Below are 27,723 nucleotides of genomic sequence, written 5' to 3'. Positions count from 1 at the left end.
CTTCCAGGCCAATGCTGGGATGGCTACCCACTACACTTCTACAACACTTAGTTATGCAAAAAATATTTTTATTTCCACCAAACTTCAGTAGCTTAGGAGCTAGCAGGTGTCACTGGAAAGATTCTCTACTCTGCCTGGCCAGCCTGCTGCTGCATCTGGACCGTCAGTGGGACTGGAGGACCTGGAGGGGCAGATGGTCTTCCTCTGGGGCACCGTTCTTCCCAGGTTTGGAGGTTGGGTTCTTTTCATCACCTGTAAACAGAATAAAGAACACTGTGGCTTTGCCCTTGGTGTATCCCCTGGCAGTGGAAGTAAGAAAAAGCCAAAGCTGGGTTGGTGGTGGCATACACGCTTGATCCCAGTACTCACGAGGCAGAGGCAAGTGGATCTCTGTAAGTTTGAGGCCAGCCTGGTCTATAGAGTGAGTTCCAGAACAGCCAGTGCTACACAGAGAAATCCTGTCTCAAAAATGCCCCTCCCAATGCAAACTTGTACAACCACTGTGGAAATCAGTATGGTGGTTTCTCAGAAATTTGGGAATCGAACTACCTCAAGATCCCGCCATACCACTCTTGGGCATATACCCAAGGAATGCTCAATCATACCACAAAGATACATGCTCAACTATGTTCATAGCAGCATTATTTGTAATAGACAGAACCTGGAAACAACCTAGATGCCCATCAACTGAAGAAAAGATTAAGAAAATGTGGTACAATACACAATGGAGTACTACTCAGCAGAGAAAAACAATGACAGCATGAAATTTGCAGGCAAATGGATGGAACTAGAAAAAGTCATCCTGGGGCCTGGAGAGATGGCTCAGAGGTTAAGAGCACCAACTGTTCTTCCAGAGGTCCTGACTTCAATTCCCAGCACCCACATGGTGGCTCACAACCATTTGTAATGAGATCTGGCACACTCTTCTGTATACATAATAAATAAATAAGGAGAGAGAGAGGAAGGGAGGGAGGGAGGAAGGAAGGAAGAAAGAAAAAGTCATCCTGAGTGAGGTAACCCAAACCCAGAAGGACAAACATGGTATGTACTCACTCATAAGTGGATTCTAGATATAAAGCAAAGAACAATCAGACTGCAACCCACAGAACCAGGGAAGCTATATATATAGCATGGGGGACCCTAGGATGACTGTGGCCTATAATAAGTTTTGGTTTTACTCAATTACTGAGCAAGCCTCAATGAAACATTTCACTATTAAGATAAGAATTTATAACCCTGTCTCAGAAAAAAAAAAAAAAGATAAGAATGTATACTGTATCAAGCTGCTAATAGAAAAATTAATTAATTAAAAAATTTTAAAAAAGAAAATGCCCCCCCAAAAAAAAGAAAAGAAAAGGCCACAACCATGAAAGCCCACCATGTTCTGGGTCTAACAGTCAATCCTGCAGCCCCCTCTCCTTGCCTTCCTCCTACTGGAATCCCCTGACCCCTTCCTTCCATGAGCTGTTCAGAAGTCTCACCACAGGAACTCAAAAGTCCCCAGAGCTGATGGGCTCTATCAGAAGCCAGAACATCTGAGGCACTCTGAAGAGCAAGGGAGAAGCGGGTCAGGAACTCAGGGAGCTTAGAGGAGAGAGGTAACCCTTCTTCAGTGTTGGGGTGGACACGGACACCCTGAGCAGAGGAGAGCACAGAGACAGCCCAGGAAGTGTCCAGAAAGCAAAGAGTACCACAGCGTGCGTGGCTACCACGTTGACAGACTCTGAGGAGTGAGTCAGACAACAGCTCTGGACCTTGAGCTCCACGACGAAGACCATGACCATCAGGACCTGTGTAGCGTGGGCCCTGTGAAGTCCTTGTTTACATGAGCCAGAATGGAGTGGGACAGGCCTGAAGCAAAAAGGTTTGTCTGAAGGTTGAGGTACATGCCGAGACATCTTGCAGTGGTTACAGAGGTTCAGCAGTAAGGGGACGCCTGAGAGGCTGAGGCATCAGCATCAGATAGAAGGGATGGGCAGAGATCCTCCATCTGGGTGTGAAGAGTGCAGCCACATTTTGCTGCCTGCTAGGGCAACCCCAGAGCTGTTTGCAACCAAGCTGGTGTGGCCAGCACGCAGCAGGGTTTGGGATGGGGATTTGGGTATGGAACACCTGGACCAGAGGGGGGCAAAATGACTCATTACCTTGGCGTGAAGGGGTAGAGAAAGTAGAAAGGAAGCCTTGATGTGGGGATAGGAGGTAGGAAACCAGTCAGCTTGGGAGCAGCAAGATGCCGGGAGCCTCCTTATAACAGGTCACACTCAACCTGGGAGAGCATTAGGGAGAGGGTTGGGGCATTTGGCAAGAGACATTTGGCAGGAAGGAGAAGGGAAACTGAGGAGAAGCCCTGAGAGCTGTGGAGAACATCTCTAGGTTGAGAGGGAGGAGCTGGTTTTAGTGGAGGCAGAGAAGTGGAAACAGGAAATGTTCTTACTATGCTATAATAGAAAAGGCCAAATGCCACAGAGACTTACAGGAAGTGACTCTGTGTGTGTGTGTGTGTGTGTGTGTGTGTGTGTGTGTGTGTGTGTGTGTTCTGAGACAGGGTTTCTCTGTGTAACAGTTCTGGCTGTCTGAGAACTGGATTAGTAGAGCAGGCTGGCCTTGACCTCACAGAGATACACCTGCCTCTGCCTCTCCAGTGCTGGGATTAAAGGCATGCACCACCCTGAGGCAGGAAGTGGCTTCTACTGTGGGGTTAAGGGGGTGGTGCTTATGTAGTGGCAGAAATCTCAGGTCAAGTAGGCTGGCCAGTCAAGCAAAGCAGGGGTCCAGGGAAAGGCCACCCCTGCAGTAGGCCAGGATAGGATTGGGGCTGCGAGGGTAGGAGGAACACAATCCCTGACTTAGTCCCTTGCTGGGAACCAAATCCAGCCCAGGTCTGGACAAAGGATACAACTGACAACCAGGGCAGGGACAGCAGAGAGGCCAGAGCGAGGCAGAAGGGCAGGGCATCCTAAGAGCTGAGAATCTTTCCCCAGACAGAACAGAAGGGCAGGCTTGCCACAGATGACTAAGGCACCAATTTCTACAGGAGGAGTGGATGGCTCACACAGGGTTCTGAGACCCTTCCCAGACTCTCAAAGGCTGTTACCAGCAAAGCCACAGCACATACTCACAAGAACCAGGGCAAGCTGGGCAGTGGAGGCACACGCCTTTAATTCCAGCACTCCCAGGAGGCAAGAGGCAGGCAGATCTCTGTGAGTTCGAGGCCAGCCTGGTCTACAGAGCGAGATCCAGGAAAGGCACAAAGCTACACAGAGAAATCCTGTCTCGAAAAAAAACAAAAACAAAAAACAAAAAAACAAAGAAAAAAGAAAAAAGAAAAGAAAAGAAAGAACAAGAAGAAAAAAAAAAAAAAAAAAAACCAGGATAAGGGTGCTAGCCCCAAGGCTACTCACCAGGGATGCCCGCCCCTGACGGATCCTCAGACAAGGTGGGGAGCGTTTTCTCCCATGCAGCCCAGTTCACTTCCTCCACCCTGCAATTGAAAAAAACAGCTCTCAAGTTGAGGGAAGCTAGCAGCAGCCTAGCAGGCTTTGCCCCTGGGAGGGATCATCACCTCCCTCCTCCCAGTGGACTGTACAGATAATGAGGAAGATGGTTTTGTTTTCTTCGTTTCTGCCCTTCCCTAACAAGGCACAGGTCCAACCACATCCCCCACAAGCTCTGATCCTGTGACTCTTGGATTACAACCCCTAAGGCTAGATGTCCACGTGGAGGAAGAGGCAGCCTTCTCCCCAACTGTTCTCAGTGTCTGGGTTTCCCAGAGCCACCAGAGGCTTGGGAGTGAGATCAGGTTTGTCTTTGAGGTTGTGGCCTCTTATGGCTGCTTGTCACGAATAAAGCCTTCATCTTCTCCCTTGCTCAGCTGCTACCCATAAAGATGTTGGCTGTGGCTGGCCATTAGTCACCACATTCCCTTTCAATCCCATCTTCTCTGAACATTGAAAATTGGTTTCCATGCAAGGGTATATAGCTCCAAGATCAGACCGGAAGATCTAGGGATGAGGGTAGCCATTGTGACCACAGAATACTGGCTTCTTGGCCTGAGAGAAAGTCAGGTATCACCAGGGAGGGACCTTAAGTTTACACCACTGGGATGGCAGGGCTAACATACAAGCAGCAGGGCCAGGGAGGGGATCTCTGAGATCCAGTATCCCTGACCTTACCCGCCCAGATGGAGTACTCCTGTTCTCCAGTTCTCCTCCTTGGCACACCTGATTCAGGATGGTGAAGCTCACCTGAAGCACCAGCGCTCATCGGGTACACCGTCCCATCTGGTGCCCACTTTCAGCAGCCTCCCTGAGCGATGCTTCCTCCTCCGGCACCACCAGTAGCCATTCTCCATCTCCAAGACAGAGATGGCTTTCTGGAGACAAAGGACACATCAAACAAAGCACCTTGGGACCCTGCCTGGAGGACGAAGCACCCAGAGCAAGGGGGAAAGATGCCCTCACAGAAGTTTCCCCATCTGTAAACTAAGGAAAAGTCACCTCAGATGGTTTTTGTGGAATACACATAAGGAGTGCTTAATAATGGCTTGTTTCTATGCACTTCAGACTCCAGACTGTATCCCCTCTCCCATGTGCATGCCCGCTCACACACATACCCGGGCATCCCAGACCCCACTGGTGCCGGCACTGGAGACTCAAGGGGAAAATGGCCCAAGGACAATAATAACGTAGCAGGCAGCAGAGTCCAACCTCCAGGGCAAGGCTCTCCCTGGCCAAAACCTACACAGCCTTTCTCTCATCAAGTAAGACACAGCTAATGCTTCTAGGGGGCGCGCGTGTGTGTGTGTGTGTGTGTGTGTGTGTGTGTGTGTGTGTGTGTGTGATCAGACCCTCCCAATCTTCCTCCCCTCCTCCCACACCAATCTAACCGTATTTTACGTATGTGGAGCTCAGGAGGGGGCCTTTGTCTTGTCCTCCACAGGGCTTGTACTGCATAGCCCTATCAGTCATAGGCATTCAAGAGACTTGATATTCAGGCATGGTAACTCACATCTGTAATCCCCCACTCACAAGACTGAGGCAGGGGGATTGCTGTGAGTTGGAGGTCAGTCGGTGATAAACATAGTGAGACTCTGTCTCGATAATAATGCCAGTGGATCATGGTAACTGAGTCAGTGAACACCTGCTATGTGGCAGGCACTGCCAGGACACTTCCTATCCCTACGCTCCTACGATCCTCATAACAACCCTATAAAGGAATGAATGGTTACAATCTAGAGGCTGGTCCTGCTGGGCTGCGCCCACATGCCTGGGTGAGAGAGGAGCGCCTCCCCGGAGTACCTGCAGCTTCCAGATGCTCCAGCTGTCAGTGGCAACGCTGTTGACAGTCTCGCTCATGAGGGCAATGAGCATGTTGAGCAGCAGAACATAGGTGAGAAGGACGTAGGCCAACAGCAGCAGCAGCACCACCCCACGGAAGCGCAACTGTTCCTGGAAGGCCAGCTCCCCCATACCAATGGTGAACTTGAAGAGCTCTAGTGAGGCATCCAGAATGCCTCCATACGGAACCGCCTCCTCTTCCTGGCCCAGCATGGGCTGTTGGGTCACTGTGGTGTTGTTAGCTGCAGGGGCTTTGGGGCTTTGGGCCTCCCGGCTCAGGCTCACTAAGGCTGTAGGTAAGTGAGAAGTGGAGGGGGGAGGGGTGTCTAAGTCTGGGAGACAACTGGGCAGCCTTCAGGGTGGGTGGGGGAGGGCATGAAGGGGTATTTGGACTGGGGAGATTCTCGGTGGGTAAAGGTGCTTGTGCTGCAAGCCTGAGGACCTGTGTTTGAGTCTCCAGCACCCATGCAAAATGCTGGGCATAGGGCTGGCAAGATGGCTCATTGAGTAAAGGTGTTTGCCTCCAAATCTGATGATCTGAATTTGATCCCCAGGTCCCACTGATGGAAGAAAAGAACCACCTCCCAAAAATTGTCTTCTGACCTACACACACACACACACACACACACACACACACACACACACTAAATAAATGAGGGCTGGAGCAATGGCTCAGAGGTTAAGAGCACTGACTATTCTTCCAGAAGTCCTGAGTTCAATTCCCAGCACCCACATGGTGGCTCACAACCATCTGTAATGAGATCTGGCACCTTCTTCTGTGTAGATAATAAACAAACAAACAAACAAACAAACAAATATTTAAAATGTTAAAAACCGTATGTGGCTATAACCCCAGCCTTGCAGGGCAGAGACAGACAGATCCCTAGAGCTCACTGACCATGCTAGTTAAAAAACAGCAGGCTTCCAGTTCAGTAAAAGACAGTCTCAAGGCAATAAGACAGAGTAGCAGAAGACACCCTGCCTCCTGCCCAGGTCTCTCTGCGTGCATGCACGTAAGTTCACAGACCCACATTCACACACACATGCATGCCCTGCACATGAATGTACACACTCAAAGTGTAAGAGTCCTCACCTACAGCAAAGCCGAAAAGGAAGACCAAGTACACCAGCAGGAACCGGAGCAGGTCTCGCAGAATGACCTGGAACACATGAGCCCAAGGGGAAGACTGTGTGAATGGCCCACAGCATACCGGCCCTACTCCCCACAAGTGGGCTCCTTTGTACACACACCGCTCCCCCAGACAGTGTGTGCGCAGACACGGATCATTCTGAGCAGAAGGAACTTTTAAAAGAATCTGCCTCCAGCTCAGATGAAAGTGGGTGAAAGTGCTTGCCCGCAGGCATGTGAGCCTGACTTTGATCTTAACCACTGGGCCATTCCTCCAGTCCCTATTTTACCAGAATTTTTAAACCCCAGGCAACCACCTGCCCCCTACTCCCTCCCCTGCTCTTGGCCTGCTTGGCATTGCAGTCTGCTGGCTGTCTCAAGCATTGTCCACTTGCTCTGGTTCTTCTTCTTCACTTGTATTGTTCCCTCTGAAGGGGATGCTTCCCCCTCCACTCTGAGGGGGCTGACTCATCCTTCCAGGTCACCACTAATGGACTGTGGGTCTATCTCAGTGGTAGAGTGCTTGCCTAGCTTGTCTGAGGGTCTGCGTCCCATCCTCTACACTGCATCAAAAGAAAACATAAAAACTCCCTCTTCAGCTGGGTGGTGGTGATGTACACCTTTAATTCCAGCACTCAGGAGGCAGAGGCAGGAGGATCTCTGTGAGTTCAAGGCCAGCTTGGTCTACAGAGTGAGTTCCAGGACAGCTAGGACTACATAGAGAAACCCTGTCTTAAAAAACAAAACAAGGGGTTGGTCTATCTCAGTGCTAGAGCGCTTGCTTAGCAAGCACAAGGCCCTGGATTCGATTCTCAGCTCTGGTAAAACAAAAAACAAAACAAACAAACAAAAAAACAAACAAACATAAAGGCAGAGCCAGGCGGATCTCTGTGAGTTTGAGGCCAACCTGGGCTACCAAGTGAGCTCCAGAAAAGGCACAAAGCTACACAGAGAAACCCTGTCTCGAAAAACCAAAAAAAAACAAACAAACAAAAAACAAACAAAAAAAAAAAAAACCCAAAAAACAAAAAACAAAACACCTCTTCAGAAAGGGTTTTGTGCACCATCTAAAGTCCCATCTGCCCCAGTCATTCTCCATAGCACTGCTGTGTGTGTCTCCTCTGTAGGAGCTTGTAGTCAGCAATATCCTGAACTGTTTTCTTAGTGATTTCCACACTGGAACATCAGCTTCAAAAGAGGAAGAAGACTTGTCTGTTTTGTTCACTGCTCTGTTCCCTATGTAGAAAGAACCAGGACTACAGTAGACACTCTTAAACACTTGTGAAATAAATGGATGCAGACCCATGCAAATGTCCCCATGCCCCAAGACTCCGACAAATGGATAAGTGCACATGAAAATATCATCTGCTCCTTTATGAAAGATGCACATGCTCCTATGTGGACACCTGCCAACAAATGTATGTGTGTGCATCTGCATATGTAGGAAGACATCCAGGTACATGCAGGCCCACACTTGCACTAATGCTGGGCAAGTGTCTGAGTAAATGGCACATGGGCAAATAGTTCATGCTCTCTTCTGCTCAGGTTAGCTGTGGAGGATCGCTCCTGCCTCATCAGGCCAAAAGGAGTCTAGTGGGAGGTGGTGTCCGGACCTCCTTAGTCTGGTGCACCTGGTCCACCCCCATCTCTCACCTTCTGGATCATGACACTGTAGATGCCTGTGTGCTGGAAGCCACGTGTGTAGTAAAGCAGGTTCAACCAGCCCAATACCAGGGATGACACGAGCAGGGGGAGGTACCATTCAGTCTCCACGAAACGCAGCACCTGGGACAGCACGGTGAGCAGAGCCTGGACGAGGCTGGGTGGGGACAAAATGTGGGTCAACTTCCAGGCTGCTAGGCAACAGCCACCACTGACTGCCTCTACCACCTCCAATGGACTCCATCCTGGACAAGTTATTCATTTATGCTCTGGGCTTCCTACTTGGGTGTTTGTTTGTTTGTTTGTTTGTTTGTTTGTTTTGAGACAGGATTTCTCTGTGTCGTTTTGGTGCCTGTCCTGGAACTCACTCTATAGTCCATGCTGTCCATGAACTCACAGAGATCCGCCTGCCTCTGCCTCCCCAGTGCTGGGATTAAAGGCATGTGCCACCACTGCCCGGCGGCTTCCCACTTGTAATCATGATACTTGAATCAAAAATTGAGACACTCCATGGAAAGAGGCTCTGCAAAGATGAGAATGTGAAAGGGCCCAACCAAGCTGGCCAGGAGCTGGGGTTCCCAGGTCTGGCACACACTCCCATCCTTGCTTCCTACAACAACTTGGAGTCCTGGGTCCCGGCCCGACAACCAGCTTGGTGCTCACTGCCACACCCGCCACACCTGCCACACCCAGACCTCAGAGACAGTATGGGAAAGGAGAGACTTGCGTACAAGAGGATTTCAAAGTAGCTGTCCATGAATGAGATCCAGATGAACAGTCGGCGGCGCCAAAAGTACCACAGCTGTGGGGGAGAGAGAGGTCAGAGAATGTGAAACTTGCTCTTCAGATCTAAGCGCAGCCAGGCTGCCCCTGTGGCCAGGATTGCAGCTCCCCTATGTGCTTCCAGTTATGGCCACCCGGCTAACACCAGCTCAGTGCCTAAAACTGTAGCCTTTCCCTCACCATCCCCACCCCCAAATGTAGCTTGTGCTGGATAGTTTTATGTCAACTTGACACAAGCCAGAATCATCTGAGAGGAGGGAACGCTAACTTAAATAAATTAATTAATTAATGAATAGATAAATAAAAAATGCCTCCGTAAGATCACACTGTAGGCAGGCAAGCCTGTAGGGCATTTTCTTAATTAGTGATTGATGGAGGAGGGCCTAGTCCATTGTTGGTGGGACCACCCCTGGCCTGATGGTCCCCGCCTGCATGGGAATTTGTTTTCCCCAGCAGTGAAGAGAGTATTTTATTTAACTCCCTGTAAAGTCCTGGTTTGCTTCTTGGTTAACTGGAAGAAGCTACACAAGGTGGAGAAACAGGAAGGAGTCCTTACCTGACCCAGTAAGAGGTAAAAACCCCCAAGCAGAATCAGGATGTGGCCCAGCAGTAGCATGGAATCCCCAAAAGTCGCCTTTGATGAGGGAATGGCCGGCTGAAGAGACAAACACCCCCATAAGATCCAGAGTCTTGGGTCCCATCCCCAACAGCTGGTTGTCCAAGAGCCCCCGGGGGAAAGACAATTCTGAGCCTTCACTGTGGAGAGGCCACTCTGAGCATCAGAGAGGACATGGGCTCTGGGGAAGGGCCCTGATTCCAGTCCCTGAGAAGCATGTGATATAGCGGTTATTCGCATTGGGGTTGGAGCCAGATTTTCTGGCCTCAGGCCATCTCTACCACTGAGAGTTTTTATTACCACAGATAATATTTAACCTTTCTGTGCCTCTCCCTTACCTCACTAGTAAACTAAGAATGATAGTCCTTCATCCCAGAGGTTGGTGTGAGCAGTCATTAGTTAATGCATGCTAACCACTTAGACTCTTGACTCACATCTGGCAAGCATTCAGTAAGAATTATCATTGCTGTCTTTACCCTAAGGGACTGTTTCCAAGAGCTCAGGGTTTATGTCCTTCAGGCCACCTAAGCCTCTGTGTCATCTTTGGTAGGATAGGATGTGCTTCCGGCCCCTTCCCACTCCAGGGTTGCTTCAAGCAGATGTGCCCCGGGACGACCCCACCCAGCTCTTGCCTTCTCCAGGGAAGGCTGGTGGTAGGCAACAATGGTGAAGATGAGCATGTAGGCCAAGTAACAGGCGAAGTTGAATAAGAATCTGGGGATGAGCCGATCCCATTTCTCCTGCAGAAGCTTGTTCAGTGGCTCTAAAACCACCATGCGGTGCCGGTGCTGGGGGCGGAAAAGGGGGAATCAATGCACAAGGTAGGAAGCACACAGCTGGATCGATAACAGTATGACAAGCACCCACTTCATGGCAGGCTCCATGCAAGGGAGATGGAGAAGAGCAAATGCGGAACAGTTTCCCAGACCCAGGACCCCTGAAAGGTGCCTCCCTCCCACGTGCCCCCATTCCAGCACTTGTACTGTGAAGTGGAGGAAGGCTTGCTCGTTGCCAGAATCTCTAGGCAGCCCAGCAGCCCGTGGACTTACCGGGCTCCTGCAGTGAAAGGCGATGATTTCCAGCACTGAGTTCTTTTCCCAGCTGTCCACCGAGGACAGGTCATACAGAGATACCCGGACAGGACCGTAGCACCACTCGGTGAACTTTCGGGAAAGGGGCTGGTACAGTCCTGAGAACTCTCGCTGCAGAATGTGCCTAAAAATCTGTAGGGCAGTCACATGAGCTCACTTGCTAGTCACCCTCCCTGCATTAATGCTATGCCAGGGCTGGGCAACATTGTGGGCCCCTGCAGAGCACACAGGTCCTAACATGTTTCAGCTCTTTCAGATACCCAGCCAAGGGTGAACTGGTTTACATTCCCACATATGCAATAGGCTGACAGGCAGCTTGGCTTCCCCAGGCCTGTCCCGTGGATTTCTTTCCTGAGTTCCTCAGATAGCACAGAGATCCCAATGCACATGTGTGGTCTTTGATTTCACACATGAGGAATGAGGACAAGAAAGGTGCAGATTGGGGAGTGCCTTTAAATAGATAGATAGATAGATAGATAGATAGATAGATAGATGATAAATAGATAGATTGTGTATACAGTGTTCTGCCTGCATGTATGCTGGAGGCCAGAAGAGGGCACCAGATCTCATTATAGATGGTTGCAAGCCACCATGTGGTTGCCGGGAATTGAACTCAAGACTTCTGGAAGAACAGCCAGTGCTCTTAACCTCTGAGCCACCTCCCCAGCCTGAGAACTATGCCTTTAAAGGTATTTGTTTGTTTGTTTGTGTATGTGTGCGTGTGTGTGTGTGTGTGTGTGTGTGTGTGTGTGTGTGTTTATGTGTGTGTGTATGAGTGTTTCACCTGCATGTATGTCTGTGCACCACATATGTGCAGCACTCACGGAGGACATAAGAAGCTATCTGATGACAGTTGTGAGTTGCTCTATGTGTGCCAGGAATCAAATTCTGCTCTGGAAGAGCAGCCAGTGCTCTCAACGGCTGAACCGAGTCTGCAGCCCCAGCCAGGCCTATAGGCAACAAAGACAGGTGCACACACTCCCTCAAGAGCACCAGGAGTTGAGAGCAGGATACAGTATTAAAATGGCTACTTATGTTTATTTTATTTTGACCTAAAAAAATAACCCCCCTAAGCTGCCTTTAATCTCAGTATTCAGGAGGCAGAGGCAAGTGGATCTCTGTGAGTTCAAGGTCAATCTGGTCTACAGAGCTAGTTCTAGGACAGCTGGGGCTATAGAAAAAACCCTGTCTCAAAAAACCAAAAAAAAATGGGGGGGGGGCAAAGCCAAACAAAACTGGGTTGGGGATTTAGCTCAGTGGTAGAGTGCTTGCCTAGCAAGCACAAGGCCCTGGGATCGGCCCTCAGCTCTGGAAAAAACAACAACAACAACAACAAAAAAGCCAGGTGGTGGTGGCCCACACCTGTAATCCCAGCACTAGGGAGGCAGAGGCAGGTGGATCTCTGTGAGTTCAAGACAAGCCTGGTCTACAGATCGAGTTCCAAGACAGACATAGCTAGAGAAACCCTGTCTTGATAAATACTCCCTCATTCTTAACACTGGCGATATGCACACCTCTGTGTGTGATATGAAACATCCCTGAAAATAAAACTTGGATCCTCACAAGGCACTTGGGAAGAAAAAGGAGAGCTGGGCAATGCTTATTCTTTCTACCAAAAGTACTTTCAAACAAATCCGTTTTAGACGTTAAAAATAAAACCGTAGGGGCTGGAGAGATGACTCGGTGGTTAAAAGCACTTGTTAGTCTTACCGAGGACCCTGGTTCAGTTCCCAGCACCCACATAGTGGTTCACAATCATCCACTCCAGTTTTAGGGTATCCAATACTATCTTCCAACTTCTTCAGGCAAGTCACTCACACACATAAAATAAATAAATCTGAAGCAAATTTTAAGTAAGCTAAAAATAAATAGCAGCACCCTGTATGAATGATGCCTGCCTGTAATCCCGACAGTGGGGAGGCTAAGGTGAGCGATGAGGAAGAGTTCAAAACCAGGGCTGGCAAGATGGCTTAATGGGTAAAGGTACTTGCTATCAAGCCTGATGACCTGAGTTTAATCCCTGAAATCTACACGGCAGAAAAAGAGAACCATCCCTGAAAGTCACCATCTAAATTCTATATACATGCTACAACATGTGTTCACATTTATGCACACACACAATAAATGAGAATAAATAGAGCTCAAGGGTGAGTTAGGCTGAATAGACTCTGTTTCAAAGCAAACAAACAAATAGAAAGAAAGAAATTGCAAAAGACTGGAATAAAATATAGCTAGGGGTATGATATATAATGATAACACATGCATAATCATGTTATTATATAGCATACACTACAAGCTACATACCGTGATGGCTAATCTTCTCAACAGGATCTAGAACCACTCAAGAGACAAGTCTCTGGACATATATATGATTAATTGTCTAGATTAGGTCAATAGGGATGGAAAGACACACTCTACATGTTGATGACACCATCCCATGGCTGGGATCTTGGGTTGAATAGAAAGGAGACAGTGAGCTACACACTAGTGTTCATCTCTCTCTGCTTCCTGACTGCAGCTGCGATGTGACCAGCGCCTCATGTTCCTGCTGTTGTGCCGTCCCTGCCACGGTGGCCGGTACCCTCAGTGTGAGCCAGACAAACCCTTCCTTCCTTAGTGGCTTTTGTCGGGTGTTTTGTATAGCAATATGGAAAGTAACTAATAAACACATGTAGCAAGTACATATAAGTACAATACTGGTGCCAGAGGGATGGCTCAGTGGTTAAGAACATTGTCTGCTCCTCTACAGGATCCAGGTTCAAGTCTCAGCACCCACATGGCAGCTCACAACTGTCTGTAAGTCCAGTCCCGGGGAAACTGACACCCTCTTCTGGCCTCCAAGGGCACCAGGCATACATATGGTACACAGATACCCACGCAGACATATTATACAGATAATCTTGTAGAAAGTATTAAGTAATAGGAAAACCAAGGAATTTAAAGGAAAAGATAATTACACCTGTATACACAAAAGTTCCATTTGGTTTGGTTACTCACACAGGGACTAACCATATTGCCAAGGTTGGTCTAGAACTCTTAGGTTTGAGTGATTGTCTTGATTCAGTCTCCCAGGTAGCTGAGACTATAGGCAACCATGTCAAACCACAAACATACGAATACTTTAAATTCTATATATCAAAAACACAGAGAACAACAAAAACCCACTACCATCCTTTTTCTTTTCTTTCTTTTTATTGATTGATTAACTGACTGGCTGATTCTTTGGCTGTTTTGAAGCAGGCCTCACTTTGTAGCTCTGGCTGGCCTGCAGCTTGTTATATTGACCAAATTGACTTAGAATTCACAGAGAGCCGCCTGTCTCCACCTCCTGAGTGACCATGTACTTTAAAAAAATATTATTTGGCCAAGCAGTGGTGGCGCACGCCTTTACTCCCAGCACTTGAGAGGCAGAGCCAGGTGGATCTCTGTGAGTTCAAGGCCAACCTGGGCTACCAAGTGAGTTCCAGGAAAGGAGCAAAGCTACACAGAGAAACCCTGTCTCAAAAAAACAAAAAAACAAACTAAACTAACTAACAAACAATATATATATATATAATTTATTTTTATGTGTATATACCCAAGGAAGGGGCAGAGGTCAGCTCCCAGAAGCTGGAGTTCCAGGCAATTGTAAGCTGCCTGATATGAGTGTTGGCAATCGAACTGGGGTCCTCTATAAGAACAATATGTGCTCTTCACCACTGAGCCTCTTCTCTAGTCCCAATAGTTGTTTTTCATATAGTTTTTAAAGCTTATAATGAGAAAAAAAGAGTGGATGATACAGTAGGTAAAATCTGAAGAAAATCTAATAGGGGAAAAAAAGCTGTTGGGTTAGTGTGAATGAAAATATCCTCCAGAAACTCAGGTGTTTGAATACTTGGTCCTACCAAGCTGGTGATGCTGTTTTGGTAAGTTTAGAAGGTGTGGCCTTTCTGGAGGACATATGTTACTGCAGGTGGGCTTTGAGCTTTGAAAGCTGTGGACCATTCCCAGTTCGTTCTCTGTTTCCTACTTGGCTGTTGAGCTCTCAACTTGCTATTCCAGCTACCATGCTGGCCTACTGGCACACTTCCTTACCCTGATAGTGATGGACTCTTGCCTCTAGAGCTCTATGCTAAAATAAACCCTTCTCTAAGTTGCTTTGATCATGTTGCTGTTATCACAGCAGTAACTAATAGAGCTATCTCCCAGATGCTGGAGCCATCACCCAGTGAGTGGTTAAGAGCACTTGCTGCTTCTGCAGAAGATGGAGGTTCAGCTCCTAGCACCCACATGGCAGTTTATAATCATCTGTAACTGCACCCTTTTTTGGCCTCCATAGGCACCAGGCATTCTCCCAGTGTACATATGTTCATACAGGCAAAATACTCATGCACATAAAATAAAAATAATCTTTTTTAAAATGTTGTTTCTTGGGAAGAGGCAGTCATTGTCATCCTGTGGGCCTTCCAGGTATCCATGGATAGTTCGAAACCTATGGTCGCACAGGGGACCCTGTTTAAACTCAGTTAAACAAGACAAGACCAAAAGAATGGAATGGGGGTTGGGGATTTAGCTCAGTTGTAGAGCGCTCGCCTAGCAAGCACAAGGCCTTGGGTTCGATCCTCAGCTCAAAGAAAAAATTAAAATTAAAAAAAAAAAAAAAAGAACAGAATGGGAGAAAGGAATGTAAGGGGACCAGTTGACAGGAAAGGTGTGTGTGGGGGGGGAGAATAAATGAAGGGCTCAGGGTGAGGGAGACCAGAACGCATTATTATATGCATGTATGAAGTGACTGCCTGAGTCCCGCTGCAGCAGAGAAAGAGGCAGGAGGACAGGGAATAGTACTCACCTCAATTTTGCCTTCCTTGGCAGCCAGCTTCAGAGGTGTGAGGCCTTGGTGGTTGCAGATATCCTCAAGCTGCACTGTGGGGCAGAGGCGGGCCCCCACCTGGAGAAGCCCATCATACATGTGGATCACCAGTGCACTGTTCTCAGGCGAGTTATCAGCAATCATTACCAGAGCATGCAGGACTGTGTTGCCCAGGGAGTCAGCGGCCTCGAGGCTGGCAGGCTGGTGCGGGTTCTCCAGGAGGTAGGTCACCACATCCCACTGCTTGGTGCACGCAGCCAGAGAAAGAGGTAGCTCACCTGTGGAGCAAGAGGGCAGCCTGACGCTGGGCAGGTGGCGCATGCCTTTAATCCCAGCACTCAGGAGGCAGAGCCAGGCGAATCTCTGTGAGTTCGAGGCCAGCCTGGTCTACAGAGCGAGATCCAGGACAGGCTCCAAAGCTGCACAAAGAAACCCTGTCTCAAAAAAACAAAAACATAAACAAACAAACAAAGAGGGAGCTCTAGCTTCCACTTCGCCACTCTTCTGCCCCTCAGGCAGAAGGCCAGGTCTCCCTGAAGCAGATCAGGAAGAGTAAAAGGCAGACAACCAGGTCTCCTCCCCTTGCCTCTTTCTTCTCCTCAGACAGAGTCAACTCACTACCCTTTAGTGCAAATTCTACTGGATTATGTACCTTTTGATTTGGTGGGTTGTTGGGTTCTTGGTTTGGTTTTTGGTGGTAATAGTAGGTCAGGTCTTGTTGCTGTTATTTATTTGTTTTGAGGATTTTAGGGGGAGCATTAAAAATGGAGCCCAGGGGGATGGGGCCATAGCTCATTTAATAAAGCAACCACCACAGCGGGATATGGTGTCACCTTTAATCTCAGCACTTGGGAAGCAGAGGCATCTCTGAGTTTGAGGCAACCATGGTCTGCAAAGCAAGTTCCAGGGCTACACAGAGAAACCTTGTCTCAAAAAGAAAATAAAAAGCCAACAACAATGAGAGAGAGAGAGAGAGAGAGAGAGAGAGAGAGAGAGAGAGAGAGAGATATGGTGGGTATTGTGTTCCCTGAAATATTGTGTGTTTCCCAAAATAAACAACATATCTGGGGTCAGAAAACAGACAGCCACTAGAACAAAGCCAAAAATGGTGGCTAGAAAATGGGAAGAGTAAGCCATAACTGAAGTTGGGCGGTGGTGGTACACACCTTTAATCCCAGCACTTGGGAGGCAGAACTAGCAGATCTCTGAGTTCAAGGCCACTTTAGAAACAGCTAAGCAAGGTGACCCACGCCTTTAATCCCAGAACCCAACCTTTAATCCCACGGAGTGGGGGCAGAAAGAGAAAGGTATATAAGGCGTGAGGACCAGGAACTAAGTGAGTAAAGCATGTAGTTAGTTAAGCATTTGGTTGGTTAAGCGTTCAGACTTTGGAGCAACACAGTTCAGCTGAGATCATGTGAAGGAGGACTCAGAAGCTTCCAGCCTGAGGAAACAGGATCAACTGAGGAACTAGCAAGGTGAGATAGCTGTGGCTTGTTCTGTGTCTCTGATCTTCTAGCAATCACCCCAATAACTGGCCTTGGATTTGAGTTTCATTAATAAGAACACTTAAGATTCATGCTACAGAGAGGAAGGCACCTGAAATCTACACTGGCCTCCATACTCACTTGAACACACATCAACAAGTATTAATATATATACCATACACACATAACTTTAAAAAGTTGAACCCAGGGCCTTCTGCATGCCAACCAGATGCTCCACCACTGAGTTACACCCAGTCTGCCTACTGACTCTTAGCACAAACTAGTTCTTGCAGCCCATCCTCTCCCTACTTGGGTACATGCTGAGTTTCCCTGCCCAAAAGGAGATCAAGCATTCTTTAAACAAGTTGTAATTTAATTAGTCTGGTTAGAAGCAGGCAGACTGGGGTCCAGTGCCAGATCTGCCAACCACTAACCATGTGACCTTGGATAGTGTTATACCCACTCTGTGCCTCTAAGAAAAGCTCCCTCACCAAAATAGAAACAAGTTCCTTGGTGCTTTTGGAAGAAGCGGCCACAGGCTCGGAGGTGAACATTTGCTCCATTCTCTACCAGCAGCTTCACACACTGCAGGCTCCTCTTCTCTATGGCAATATGCAGCGCACTGTGGCCGCGGTAGAACTCATCGGTGCACTGGGCATTGACAAGGGGCTGAGGGTTGCCAGAATTCTTGTCAATCTGCAGCAGGGGCAAGATGCAGGCATTGATCCCATCCTGAAGATTCAGCACAGCCTTCATCAGGCATGTCTTCCCTGTGGAGCCCTCTGCAAAGAGAGAAGGGAAGGCATAAGCAATGTTCAGACCCAGCAAGGCTGGACCGCCTGCCAGTTTGTACTGCAAACCTAGGCTCCAGAGGATCCCATGGGAGGATATAAAAAGATCATTGCTATATGCAACTGGTGGGAACACAGCTTGGCTGCAAGATATTAAGACTTCAGAACACAGGCATTAAAATACCACCAGGCCTGGCTACCATTTCTGCCTTAACACCAAACTTCTAAGGCATAATTCAATACACATGTAACATTATCTGTGTGGAGTTTGGGTGGTGGAGTGTGTGTGTGTGTGTGTGTGTGTGTGTGTGTGTGTGTGTGTGTGTTTTGTTTTGTTGCAGGGTCTTCATAGTTCTGGCTGGCCTCAAACTCATAAAGACCCACCTGTCTCTGCCTCCCAAATGCTGAGATTTAAAGCGTGCGCCACCACACTGCTCTGTGACATTCATTATCTGTCCATGACTATACAGGGCAGGGATGAGGATATTGAGTCTGAGCTCCAGCACCATATCAAGCCAGTCATGGTAGGTATCACATGCCTGTAATCCCAGCACTTGGGAAGTGGAAGCGAGATCAGAAAATCAAGGTTGCCGGGCAGTGGTGGTGCACACCTTTACTCCCAGCACTTGGGAGGCAGAGCCAGGCAGATCTCTGTGAGTTCTAGGCCAGCCTGGTTTACAGAGCAATATCCAGGACAGGCACCAAAACTACACAGAGAAACCCTGTCTCGAAAAACAAAAACAAAACAAAACAAAAAAAAAAGAAAAGAAAATCAAGGTCATCCTCAGTTACATAGCTGAGGCCAGCTTGGGCTATATGAGACCCCTATTTAAAAAAAACAAAAACAAACAAACAAACAAAAAAACGTGAAGAATTTGCAAATGGCTCCCTCACTTAATGACTCCGACTCCTTCAGCAAGTGATGTGGGCTCTTTTAGCCAATTTTCCTTTTTTAGATAAAAGGAAATATTCTAGGGTTATTATAAAAACTTGTAAGAATAACATAAACAAAGTGCTTAGTACACCCAGGGCCAAGCATGTAGCAAGTTGAGGTCCCAGACTACAATCTGAGCAGTCCAGTGTAGGCACTGCTAGATTAAACGCCAGTTCAGTCTACACTGAGATTGCCTGGACCATGAAGCTAGGTGTGGCAGCACTCAGGAGGAGACTAAGTCAAGGCTAGCCTGAGCTACACAGTGAGACCCCCATCTCGACAACCTAATAAATAAATAAGATGCATCCAGTAGAGAAGGGCATAACATATTATAAATTATTGCATGTGGCAACACTTTATATATATATTCTTCTGGACAAATCTGAGAAGATGCCAAGCCATTAGCAATTGGCCCCGGGGTGACAGGCTGGTTTTCTCTTGGCTGTCCTGACTGTGGGCCAGACAGGAAAACGCTAACTACAAATGGTGCCCAACGTGTTGGCAAGAGTTTCCACCTAAAACCTGAGAAAAAAAGATTCTAAAACAGAGCTAAAAATAGCTTCCTAGTTGTCTCTCTCAAGTTAGCAGCAGCCTGCCAGTTTGAGCTACTATGGCGGGTTCCTGGAGTGTGCGTCTGACCTGCAGTGTGGCGGGAATGAGGAGTCTACAAGCGGCACTTTACTCTGCTGCGTGGTGGATTTAGCCTTTGCTAGTTAAAAAAAAAAAAAAAGGGGGGGGGTTGGGCTATGCGCTGCTTTGATAGAACTGCTTCTGAGAGTTGATGGTACACATGGCTCCAGACCCAGAGCTGGCGGTAAACTGTACCACCGCCATGTTGGGAAGCTGAGGTGGGCGGAGCCAGCAGCCACAGCGGTGTTTCAGTCTTACAAAGATGGATATTACACAGAGAATCTGGGTTATGTTGTCTTCGGGATTTTTAACTACAGAAAAAGATTTGATCGTAAAAGCTATTGAGTTAAATAAATATGTAAATTTTAAAGGTACCTTGACTTCAAAATTTGGATATAAAGATATGTTGCTTTGGAAAAGAGTCTCTGCTTTTGTTTCCACAGAAAGCCAGAGGCTGTGGATTTCTTCCAGATTAAGATACATCAGGTTTGATCAGCCAAGACCACCTGAAAGGTCTCTGATGACACCATGGCTCAGATGATCCAACATCCAGAATGGTTTCAAGGCAACTGGCTCAGAGGTTTACCCTCATGGACTACTCCATAATCCTAAAATTTTCTTTGTGTCCCCATAAGATACAGCGCCCCCCTCCAGCAGGAAGTAGTAGGAGAAACTACGCCCAATTTCCCAAAATTATCAAGCTGGCTTTGAAGATGGAATTGGCTCACTTCTTCTCTAAACCCAGACATATTGCTAAAAAAAAAAAAAAAAGGTTAAGAGATTTTTATGTCCCAAATCAGAAGAGCCCTCTGGTGTGGGACAGAGAAAAAACAATATTTTTATTTAAAGCTGGTTGATTATAAATGAGATCTCTTTCTAAAACAGAAAAGGGGATATGATATAGATATAATAGGATGAAAGGGTAGATTAAGGAACTTACTTCTAAAGAGTAACAACTTGTTTAAAATCTTTTACATTGGTATAGATTTTAGTCTATTGATACAAACTTAAAGTTAATTTTGTTATCTGTGTGTATATTTCTACTCGTGTTTAAGGTATTATGTTTGTATAGCTCATTTTAAATTGTAATGGATAATTAAAATAGATTAATAATTAGTCATCTATGATAATCATACTCATAGCAATGTTAGTTAAGTCTTCTAGATATACATAGAGATATTTCAGATAGATAGGTAATCTTTAAATACTTCAAAGACCTACAGAATATGGCATTTAAAATACTTTTAAAATTTAGACTTTCTGGACAGTGAGACATTTCTGCTCCTGGCAGCACCGATTTACTTCAGAGAGGAGGATGGACATTGAAGACACTTCATATGGAGTTTATCTTCACCTTGGCAAAAATAGCCATTTGGGCAAGAAACTGTTCTTGCCTGGACTGCTTGATCAACTGGACATGCAGGACCCATAGAAAGGTGACCACTGAACTTTGTTTGACAAAATGGTCCTTCAGGTTCCTGCTTTGCAGAGCAAACTGCCAGACATTCTACAGGACACTGAGAGAAGTGACCGAGAGACTCTAGCCCTGTGGGCTGAAGACAAATGCCCCAACTTTACAAAGGAACATTAGGTGACTGTCCAGGCTGCCAGCTGTCTCTGTTTACCCTGCAAGACTCCCGAAAGTTGCTTGCATCCTTCTCCCGGTTCTCAGGTAATATTATATCCTTCTGAGGTCTTTGATGTAGTTGAAGACTAGATAGTTATAATTTACTCAGTTATGATAAAAGATAAGTTAGATATAAAACCTAAGACTCACAAATATAAGACAGATAGGATATCTTCTTTAATAATGTAACTGTAATCTTGCTTGATAATTGTTTTGTTATATGTAATTTTACTATGTAAAAGTTAAAACCTTCCTTAAAAAAAAGAAACAAAAAACAGGAGAGACACTGCCAGCCACCACCAGGACAAGAAAGATGTAAGGTACTGGTAAGCCACAAGCTACGTGGCAACTTATAGACTAACAGAAATGGGTTAATTTAAGATAGAAGTAGATAACAAGAAGCCTGCCATGGCCATACAGTTTGTAAACAATGTAAGTTTCTGTATGTTTACTTGGTTGGTTCTGAGTGTCTATGGGCCTGGCAGGTGAGAGAGATTTGTCCTGACTGTGGGCCAGGCAGGCAAACTCTAACTACACTTGGTCTTACAAATTTCTTTACCATTTGAGTTTTCTAGATTACACATTTTTTCCCTTTGGTTTTTTGTTTTTCGAGATAGGGTTTCTCTGTGTAGCTCTGTAGACCTGGCTGGCCTCAATCTCACAGAAATTCACATCTCCTAAGTGTTTATTTTATAGTACATGCAGTCCCATGAAGACTAGAAAAGGGCATCAGATCTCCAGGAACTGCTTATATAGATGGTTGTTAGCTTCTGTGTGGGCGCTGGGAATCTAATCTAGGTCCTGGAGAAGAGCAGTCAGTGTCTCAACCACTGAGCCACCCCATTAACCCAGAGAACAGCGCCTCTCTGATCCTGAGCACAAAGGATACGAAAGGGTAAGGGGGCTACCTGTGTATGCTGAGTCGGTGAGGTACTTGCTGGTCCGACACAGGTACTCTGGCAGTCCAGCCAGCTCCTCGGGTACACCCCGGGAAACCACACTGAAGAGTCGGTCACGGTCAAAGCGGTTTGGATCCTGCTGGCTGTGGAGAATGTGTTCTGTGACTCATGTTGAAGAAAGGCCACAATCCCTCCTGCACAAAGCCACCTCATACATGGGAACATTGTCAGTCCCCTAAGCACTGCGCCTCAGTCTACACAGGAATTCTTCGGGAGGCTTCTCTCTCCTAGGGCTCCTAAATCTCAGAGCTCCAGGTAAGGAGAAGAAACCCATTGGGACATTAATCTGCTGCAATACCATGGCTCTACTCCTCCCAGGCAATTATCAGCATCAAGTGCATCATCTTTCAAAAGACTCGATATCCCACAGGGGTTACTGCAGCTCCCACACCTTGCAGTGGCCCTCAAATGTCTGTATGGGTCTGGACAGGGCTTATGAGGTGCCTGTAGACTAAAGGCTTCTGCATGCATCACTGACTTTGGAGATGAAATGGAAACAGGAATGGAGATACAGCTCAGCAGTAAAGTGCATGCCTGGTTGGCATAAGGCTCTCGGTTCATCAACAGCACCAGAGAAAAAGTTGAGCAAAGCTCCTCCTTCTTCTCAGAAAGCACCTGCTCATTAGTTAGAAGTCTGCACTATTCATCTCCACCCTGCTCTCCTTTAGGCAAACAAGTAAAGCAATTTGCCTAAAGTTACACAGTACGGAACTGGAGTGCCATGGAGGGCTGCCCCATCTCTAATCCCCAAGAGAGAGTCTTCCTAGAGATAAGCTTCCTAGAGATAGACTATCAGGCTCACCCAGCACTAAATATCACATGCTGATCATGGTTTTACTGAGAAGCCACACTTCTGGGAAATCTCTTCCACGGAGCCCAGCAGAGGCCTCCTGTGGCTCCTCAGAAACACTCTGGAATTGTCTTGTGATGGGCACAGGTGCTTAGTGAGAGGGCCCCATCTCCTTCAGAAGTCACCTAACCTCTCTTGACCTACTTTACTCTTTGAAACGTGTTAATAGTCAAGGGTTATTAGAAGGATCCAAGGAAATATAATCAAAGTGTATAGCCCATACAGTGGGCCTGGCACACAGCGCATTGAGTCCCCAGATGAGTCTAGGCAACCCATTCCTAGGCCATGTCAGTATTCACAATGGCCTGCCTAACTCTGGGGCCCCTGGACCTATGAAAAGTAGATTTGAGCGGAGAGAGGGTAAATAAGAAAAGACAGCGCTCTGTGATTTAGGGACTCGTAGGTCCCAGCTTAACACCTGTGGAAAGCGGGGCATGGTAGTGCATGCCTGTAATCCCACCATACATGAGGCTGAAGAAGGAGAATCACCTCAAATTGGGGGCTAGCCTGGGCTATGTAGCAAGATCCTGCCTTAGAACAAGAAAGGAAACAAGCAAGTCTCTTGTGGGATGAGCTGACCCAATAAAGACTGATAACCCTGACACACAGGGGGTGACTAATGGGGTCATCCACACTTGAAGCCATGCGACCACGGTGTATTTAAAGCCAGCCCTCACATCTGCAACGCCACACAGGAATGTGTCTGCATCATCCTGGCGAGATGAGCACCGGTCACCCAGTTAGCCACATGGCCACATGACCGTGAGGGGCTCTGCCACAGCCCTGTGGTCTGTCTGCTTGGAAAATGCCATTTGGACAGTGTTTCCTACCACCAGGGCTGGGAAGCAAAGAAAGGCACAGACTGGGGGGTGGGGGGCATCATGGAGCCCATTCTATCTCTATTAGGCCAACCACACTACTCACAGATGCCTCCACGCACCTGTCTGTGCCGTCAGAAATCTGGCCATAATTCTTGGCACAAACAACATAGTGGGCCAAGGCTGGTGGCCAAATCTCAGCGATGAGCAAGGAGCTTTCCTGGCAGTCTTGCTGGCCCATGAGGATTCTGGGAAGCCAAGTACAGTTCCCTAGCAGAATTAAAAGCAGTGCTCCCCCCCCCCCCAACTCACTGTCTAATTGGTAGCAAGAACACAGGAAGCTAAAAGCACAGATGAGGATAAGCAGAAGCCTACTGTCCTCATCCTCAGGGTCCACATTGCCTGAGTGACTATGTCAGCTTTGGAGCAAAGCAGAGACGCACTCAAGACATTTCCAGATGTCTTTGTCTCTCCCTGGATGCCCTGTGGGTCCAGCTACCACCCCAGCTACCACAGGGGCCATAATGGGTGGGAGTCAAAACATCAACAAGGGGGATTTGACTGTCAGTTGCATACTTGGGACTGAATGAGAGCATCCCTACCAAAAAGCATAATCTTGGCAGAAGGCCAAGTATGGAGAACATTCTGGAAGGAGTAACCCAAGGGAGTAGAATGTGGGACTTAGGAACCAACGTAGCTAGCCTATGAGGAAGACACGTGCTGGATTGGTCACTGAGCGACTTCGGAGCGCTGTGTGGGAGCCAATCTTGTCCCATCCCCATCTGCTGCCTTACCCCGTGCCTAATCCCTTCTGCCGGTAGTTGAGATTCACTTTGATCTGCGGGGAGAAATTCCGGTCCTCGCCCTGGAATGGCGATTCCATGGGAGGTGGTTCATGCTTTCCTTTGCTGACTTCGGCACTGTCTTCTTCGTGGTCGCCATCTGATGTCTCCAGCCTAAAAGCTGGGGGGCTGGGGGGTGAAGCCATCCTGAGAGAGGACGATGCTGCTTACAGCTGGACCTGCTGTGGGGCTGCAGATGTCAGGACCCCCTTCTCTCTCATGCCACAGTGGGGCAGGCTGGGGCCTGTAGAAGGGGATATACTAAGAAGCTGAGAGTAGGAACCGGGGATAAAGTGCAGTGAACAGAGTGCTGGCTCCTAGTCCCAGCAAAGCATAAGCCACCGGTAAGCCGAGCCAGGGCACTGGAGAGATGGCTCAGTGGTTAAGAGCACTGGCTGCTCTTCCAGAGGACCAGGGTTCAAATCCCAGCACCACATGGTGGCTCATAGCACTCTGTAACTCCAGTTCCAGAAGATCCAATGTGTCCTCCGGACCTCCAGAGGCACCTGATTCATGGTGCACACTCATGCTCAGAAAATAAATAAGTTAATAAAGTATCTTTTTAAAAAGTGGTAAAGGAGCCAGGTGGTGGCGCATGCCTTTAATCCCACAGCACTTGGGAGGCAGAGCTAGGCGGATCTCTGTGAGTTCAAGGCCAGCCTGGTCTACAAAGCGGGTTCTAGGAAAGGCACAAAGCTACACAGAGAAACCCTGTCTTGGGAAAAAAAAAAAAAAAGTGGTAAATGAACCAGTCAGTGATGGCACATGCCTTTAATCCCAGCACTCGGGAAGCAGAAGCAGGCAGATCTCTGTGAGTTTGAGGCCAGCCTGGTCTACAAAGTGAGCTCTAGGACACCCAGGGCTATACAGAGAAACTGTCTCGAAAAACAAAACAAAAAAGAGGTAGAAGCAAGAGAGTCAAGTTCAAGGTCATCCTCAGCTACAGAGTTTGAAGCTAGCCTGGTATGCTCTGTTTCAAAAATTAAGAGGAAAGAAGGAAGGAAGAAAGGAAGAGAGGGAGGGAGGGGGATAAGGAGATAGTTCAATCAGTAAAGTGCTTGCCACACAATCAGAAGGACCTGGATCTGGATCCCCAGTCCCCACATAACAAGCCAGGCACTGAGGCATAGCTTTAATTTCAGTGAGGAAAGGCAGAGACGAGAGGCTCCCTGGGCTCACTGGCCAGCCAATCCAGCTGAATCGGTGAGCTCAGTGAGAGACCCTGCTCAGACAGTGAAGTTGAGAGTGAAAACATTCCACAGCTGCCTCTGGCATCTACACACATACACATACACAAAAAAATAGTAAAAGAGAGAGCCGTGCCTGGTGGTGCACGCCTTTAAACCCAGCACTCAGGAGGCGGAGGCCAGCCAGGTCCACATAGTGAGTACCGGGACAGCCAAGGCTGTATCTTGAGTCCCTGTCACAAACAAACAAACAAAGGAGAGGGGTGGTGGAAGCAGCCCCACAACACAGTTAGCCGGACAGGAGGGGAGATGAGCCCTGAAGGAGAAAGGCCGAGTTGTGAGGATATGCTGGGAAACAGGGACCTGATAGGTCCTTCGATAGTACCTCTCAGGAAGCCATGAGTGTCTTTAGCTTCCCTCTTGGGAATTTCTGATGTTTAAGAACCCTCAAAAACCTGTTTAGGGGTAAGAATGTTCACAACCCCACCCTTTCCCCACATGACATCAAGCCCGGTGCCCAATGGTTCAGACAGATAAAACTTCAGTTGCCGGACCAGGGCAGGCCACTCAATGCTTATTGCAGAAAGGGAGATTCTCCAGCACATTATCCTTTTAGGGCCAGCACAACTGAGGTTCAGAAAAAGGAAGCCAGCTCCCACCTCACCTTATATCATGGCGTTCCTCTTCAGTTCTCAGGGCCCAATTACGTTTCCTGTCTGACTCATATCTGAGGGCATCAGATGCCACCTCTGTAGGGGCTTTTAGACTGGCAAGCTCCATGTGCCTTCCCACCTCAGACTCCATACTGGGTCTGGGGTTAGCTAACCTCGCCCTCATCAGAAAACTGCAACCACAGTCTCCACCACGTGATCACAGCTGGGCTCTGGTTAGAGCTGGGGAGCCTCTGTCTTCCCCAGAGTGCAGAAACAGGAAAGAACGAATCAGAGCCGGGTCAGGGGACAGCGGGGTGGGAGAAAGGGGTAGGGGCAGGTACTGGGAAGGAAGCGTCAGAAAAGAACAAGACTAAGAGATGAAGTCCCAGGATCCTCAAAGAACTGGGCGGGGCATTTTCCACAACAGCCAGGGGACCTGACTGGCTACCTCCACTAACATTTGTGACCCTCCACCTTTCTGTCTACATTAGAGTATGGTGACTATCCTCCTTTCGTGCAGCCTAGCTACTGCCCTCAGCCAAATCCTGGCCCATGCTGCCACTGACACCATTTTCAGCCACCCTCCCCCAGCCCCCAGCAGCAACAACTGTCTCCCTGGCTTCTGCCCTACCTCTTGGGATCCTCATTCTGGCAGCAGAGAAAGAGGCCTGGAGGTCCAGGGAGCCAGAGCCCACACAGACCCTTCCTCCAGGATGGAGATGCACGGAGAGCCACCCGATCATTCATTCACTGTCAGACTTCCAGACGCAACCCCCTAGGACATCCCTAAATTGCCAATCGACTTACCACGCAGGCTGAAGCCAAGGCGTGGCGGCCGGAGACTGCAGGCCACTAGGATCACCGAGCCTAGCGGGGCTCTCCGGCAGCCGCAGCGGGACTGAGAGAGGAAGTGCAGCCCGGAGGGGCGCGGCCCGGCGCTGACAGCAATGGGTCGCCGGCACCTCCGCAGCGGGCTCCGAGCTCTCTCGGTGCTGTCCACCCTCAACCTGTTCGTCGCGCACAGTGGCCAGTGCGGGTTTAACGCCGACCGGTGAAGGACCGGTGACTGGCCATCAGATTTATCTTCTGGACCACTGGCCACACCCTGCTCTGGGGAGACACGCCCTGCCCCTTCACCGGTGCACTTTCACCCCGACTCATGGCCAGAGAAGCCCCTGGGGCCATTAGAGGCAGCAGCACCGGGGTGCTGGGACCTTGGCTTAGGTGGGAGCTGGCATGGGTGTGGGATTCGTGCCCTATTGCACTGACCCCCACCCCTCCTGGTTCTTAACCACCACGTGCCCTCCAGCAGTCATGAGGTTCATAACTGGCGGACCCATAAACGAGGGAGAGAAGAGTGTGATAGCCCCAGGGAGAGTCCCAAAGAATGCAGCCCCACCCATCCAGCCTTATTTCCATCTAGGGAGAGATTCCCTCAGCATCCTGACCCCAGGGATCCCCAAGGCTCCAGTTTCCATT

The 27,723-nt window shown here is 48.3% G+C and overlaps 1 protein-coding gene across 2 annotated transcripts; it reads right to left on the bottom strand.

Annotated features, from left to right (window-relative positions):
• Positions 1–33: 33 nt before the first annotated feature.
• On the bottom strand, positions 34–27,690 carry Trpv2 (transient receptor potential cation channel subfamily V member 2). Of its 2 annotated transcripts, none has more exons than XM_036198131.1 (15): positions 27,052–27,690; positions 24,357–24,648; positions 21,844–21,977; positions 17,445–17,735; positions 15,446–15,744; positions 10,576–10,749; positions 10,159–10,314; positions 9,467–9,565; positions 8,859–8,929; positions 8,119–8,284; positions 6,430–6,496; positions 5,298–5,626; positions 4,245–4,372; positions 3,402–3,481; positions 34–252 (listed from the first exon to the last, which is right to left on the bottom strand). In XM_036198131.1, exons 2-15 carry the CDS (start codon positions 24,548–24,550, stop codon positions 164–166), a joined length of 2,277 nt encoding a protein of 758 aa, XP_036054024.1. In that variant the 5' UTR covers positions 24,551–24,648; positions 27,052–27,690; the 3' UTR covers positions 34–163. The 2 variants fall into 2 exon arrangements, with proteins under 2 accessions (XP_036054024.1, XP_036054025.1); XM_036198132.1 differs by lacking the exon at positions 27,052–27,690 and adding an exon at positions 26,256–26,649.
• Positions 27,691–27,723: the final 33 nt, after the last annotated feature.

Source organism: Onychomys torridus, chromosome 8, assembly GCF_903995425.1.
Source record: "Onychomys torridus chromosome 8, mOncTor1.1, whole genome shotgun sequence".
In the NCBI taxonomy this organism is placed as follows: domain Eukaryota; kingdom Metazoa; phylum Chordata; class Mammalia; order Rodentia; family Cricetidae; genus Onychomys; species Onychomys torridus.
This window is presented reverse-complemented; position numbering and strand designations above follow the sequence as displayed.

What these genes read in the sequence shown, in the direction of transcription:
- Trpv2 (XM_036198131.1), bottom strand. Translation starts at nt 24,550, where the DNA reads ATGGCTTCACCCCCCAGCCCCCCAGCTTTTAGGCTGGAGACATCAGAT. An exon ending in CAGAAGGGATTAGGCACGGG is followed by an intron (nt 21,978 to 24,356) that starts GTAAGGCAGCAG and finishes CATTCTCCACAG; the next exon opens with CCAGCAGGATCCAAACCGCT. An exon ending in TTTACCTCTTACTGGGTCAG is followed by an intron (nt 8,930 to 9,466) that starts GTAAGGACTCCT and finishes TCTCCCCCACAG; the next exon opens with CTGTGGTACTTTTGGCGCCG.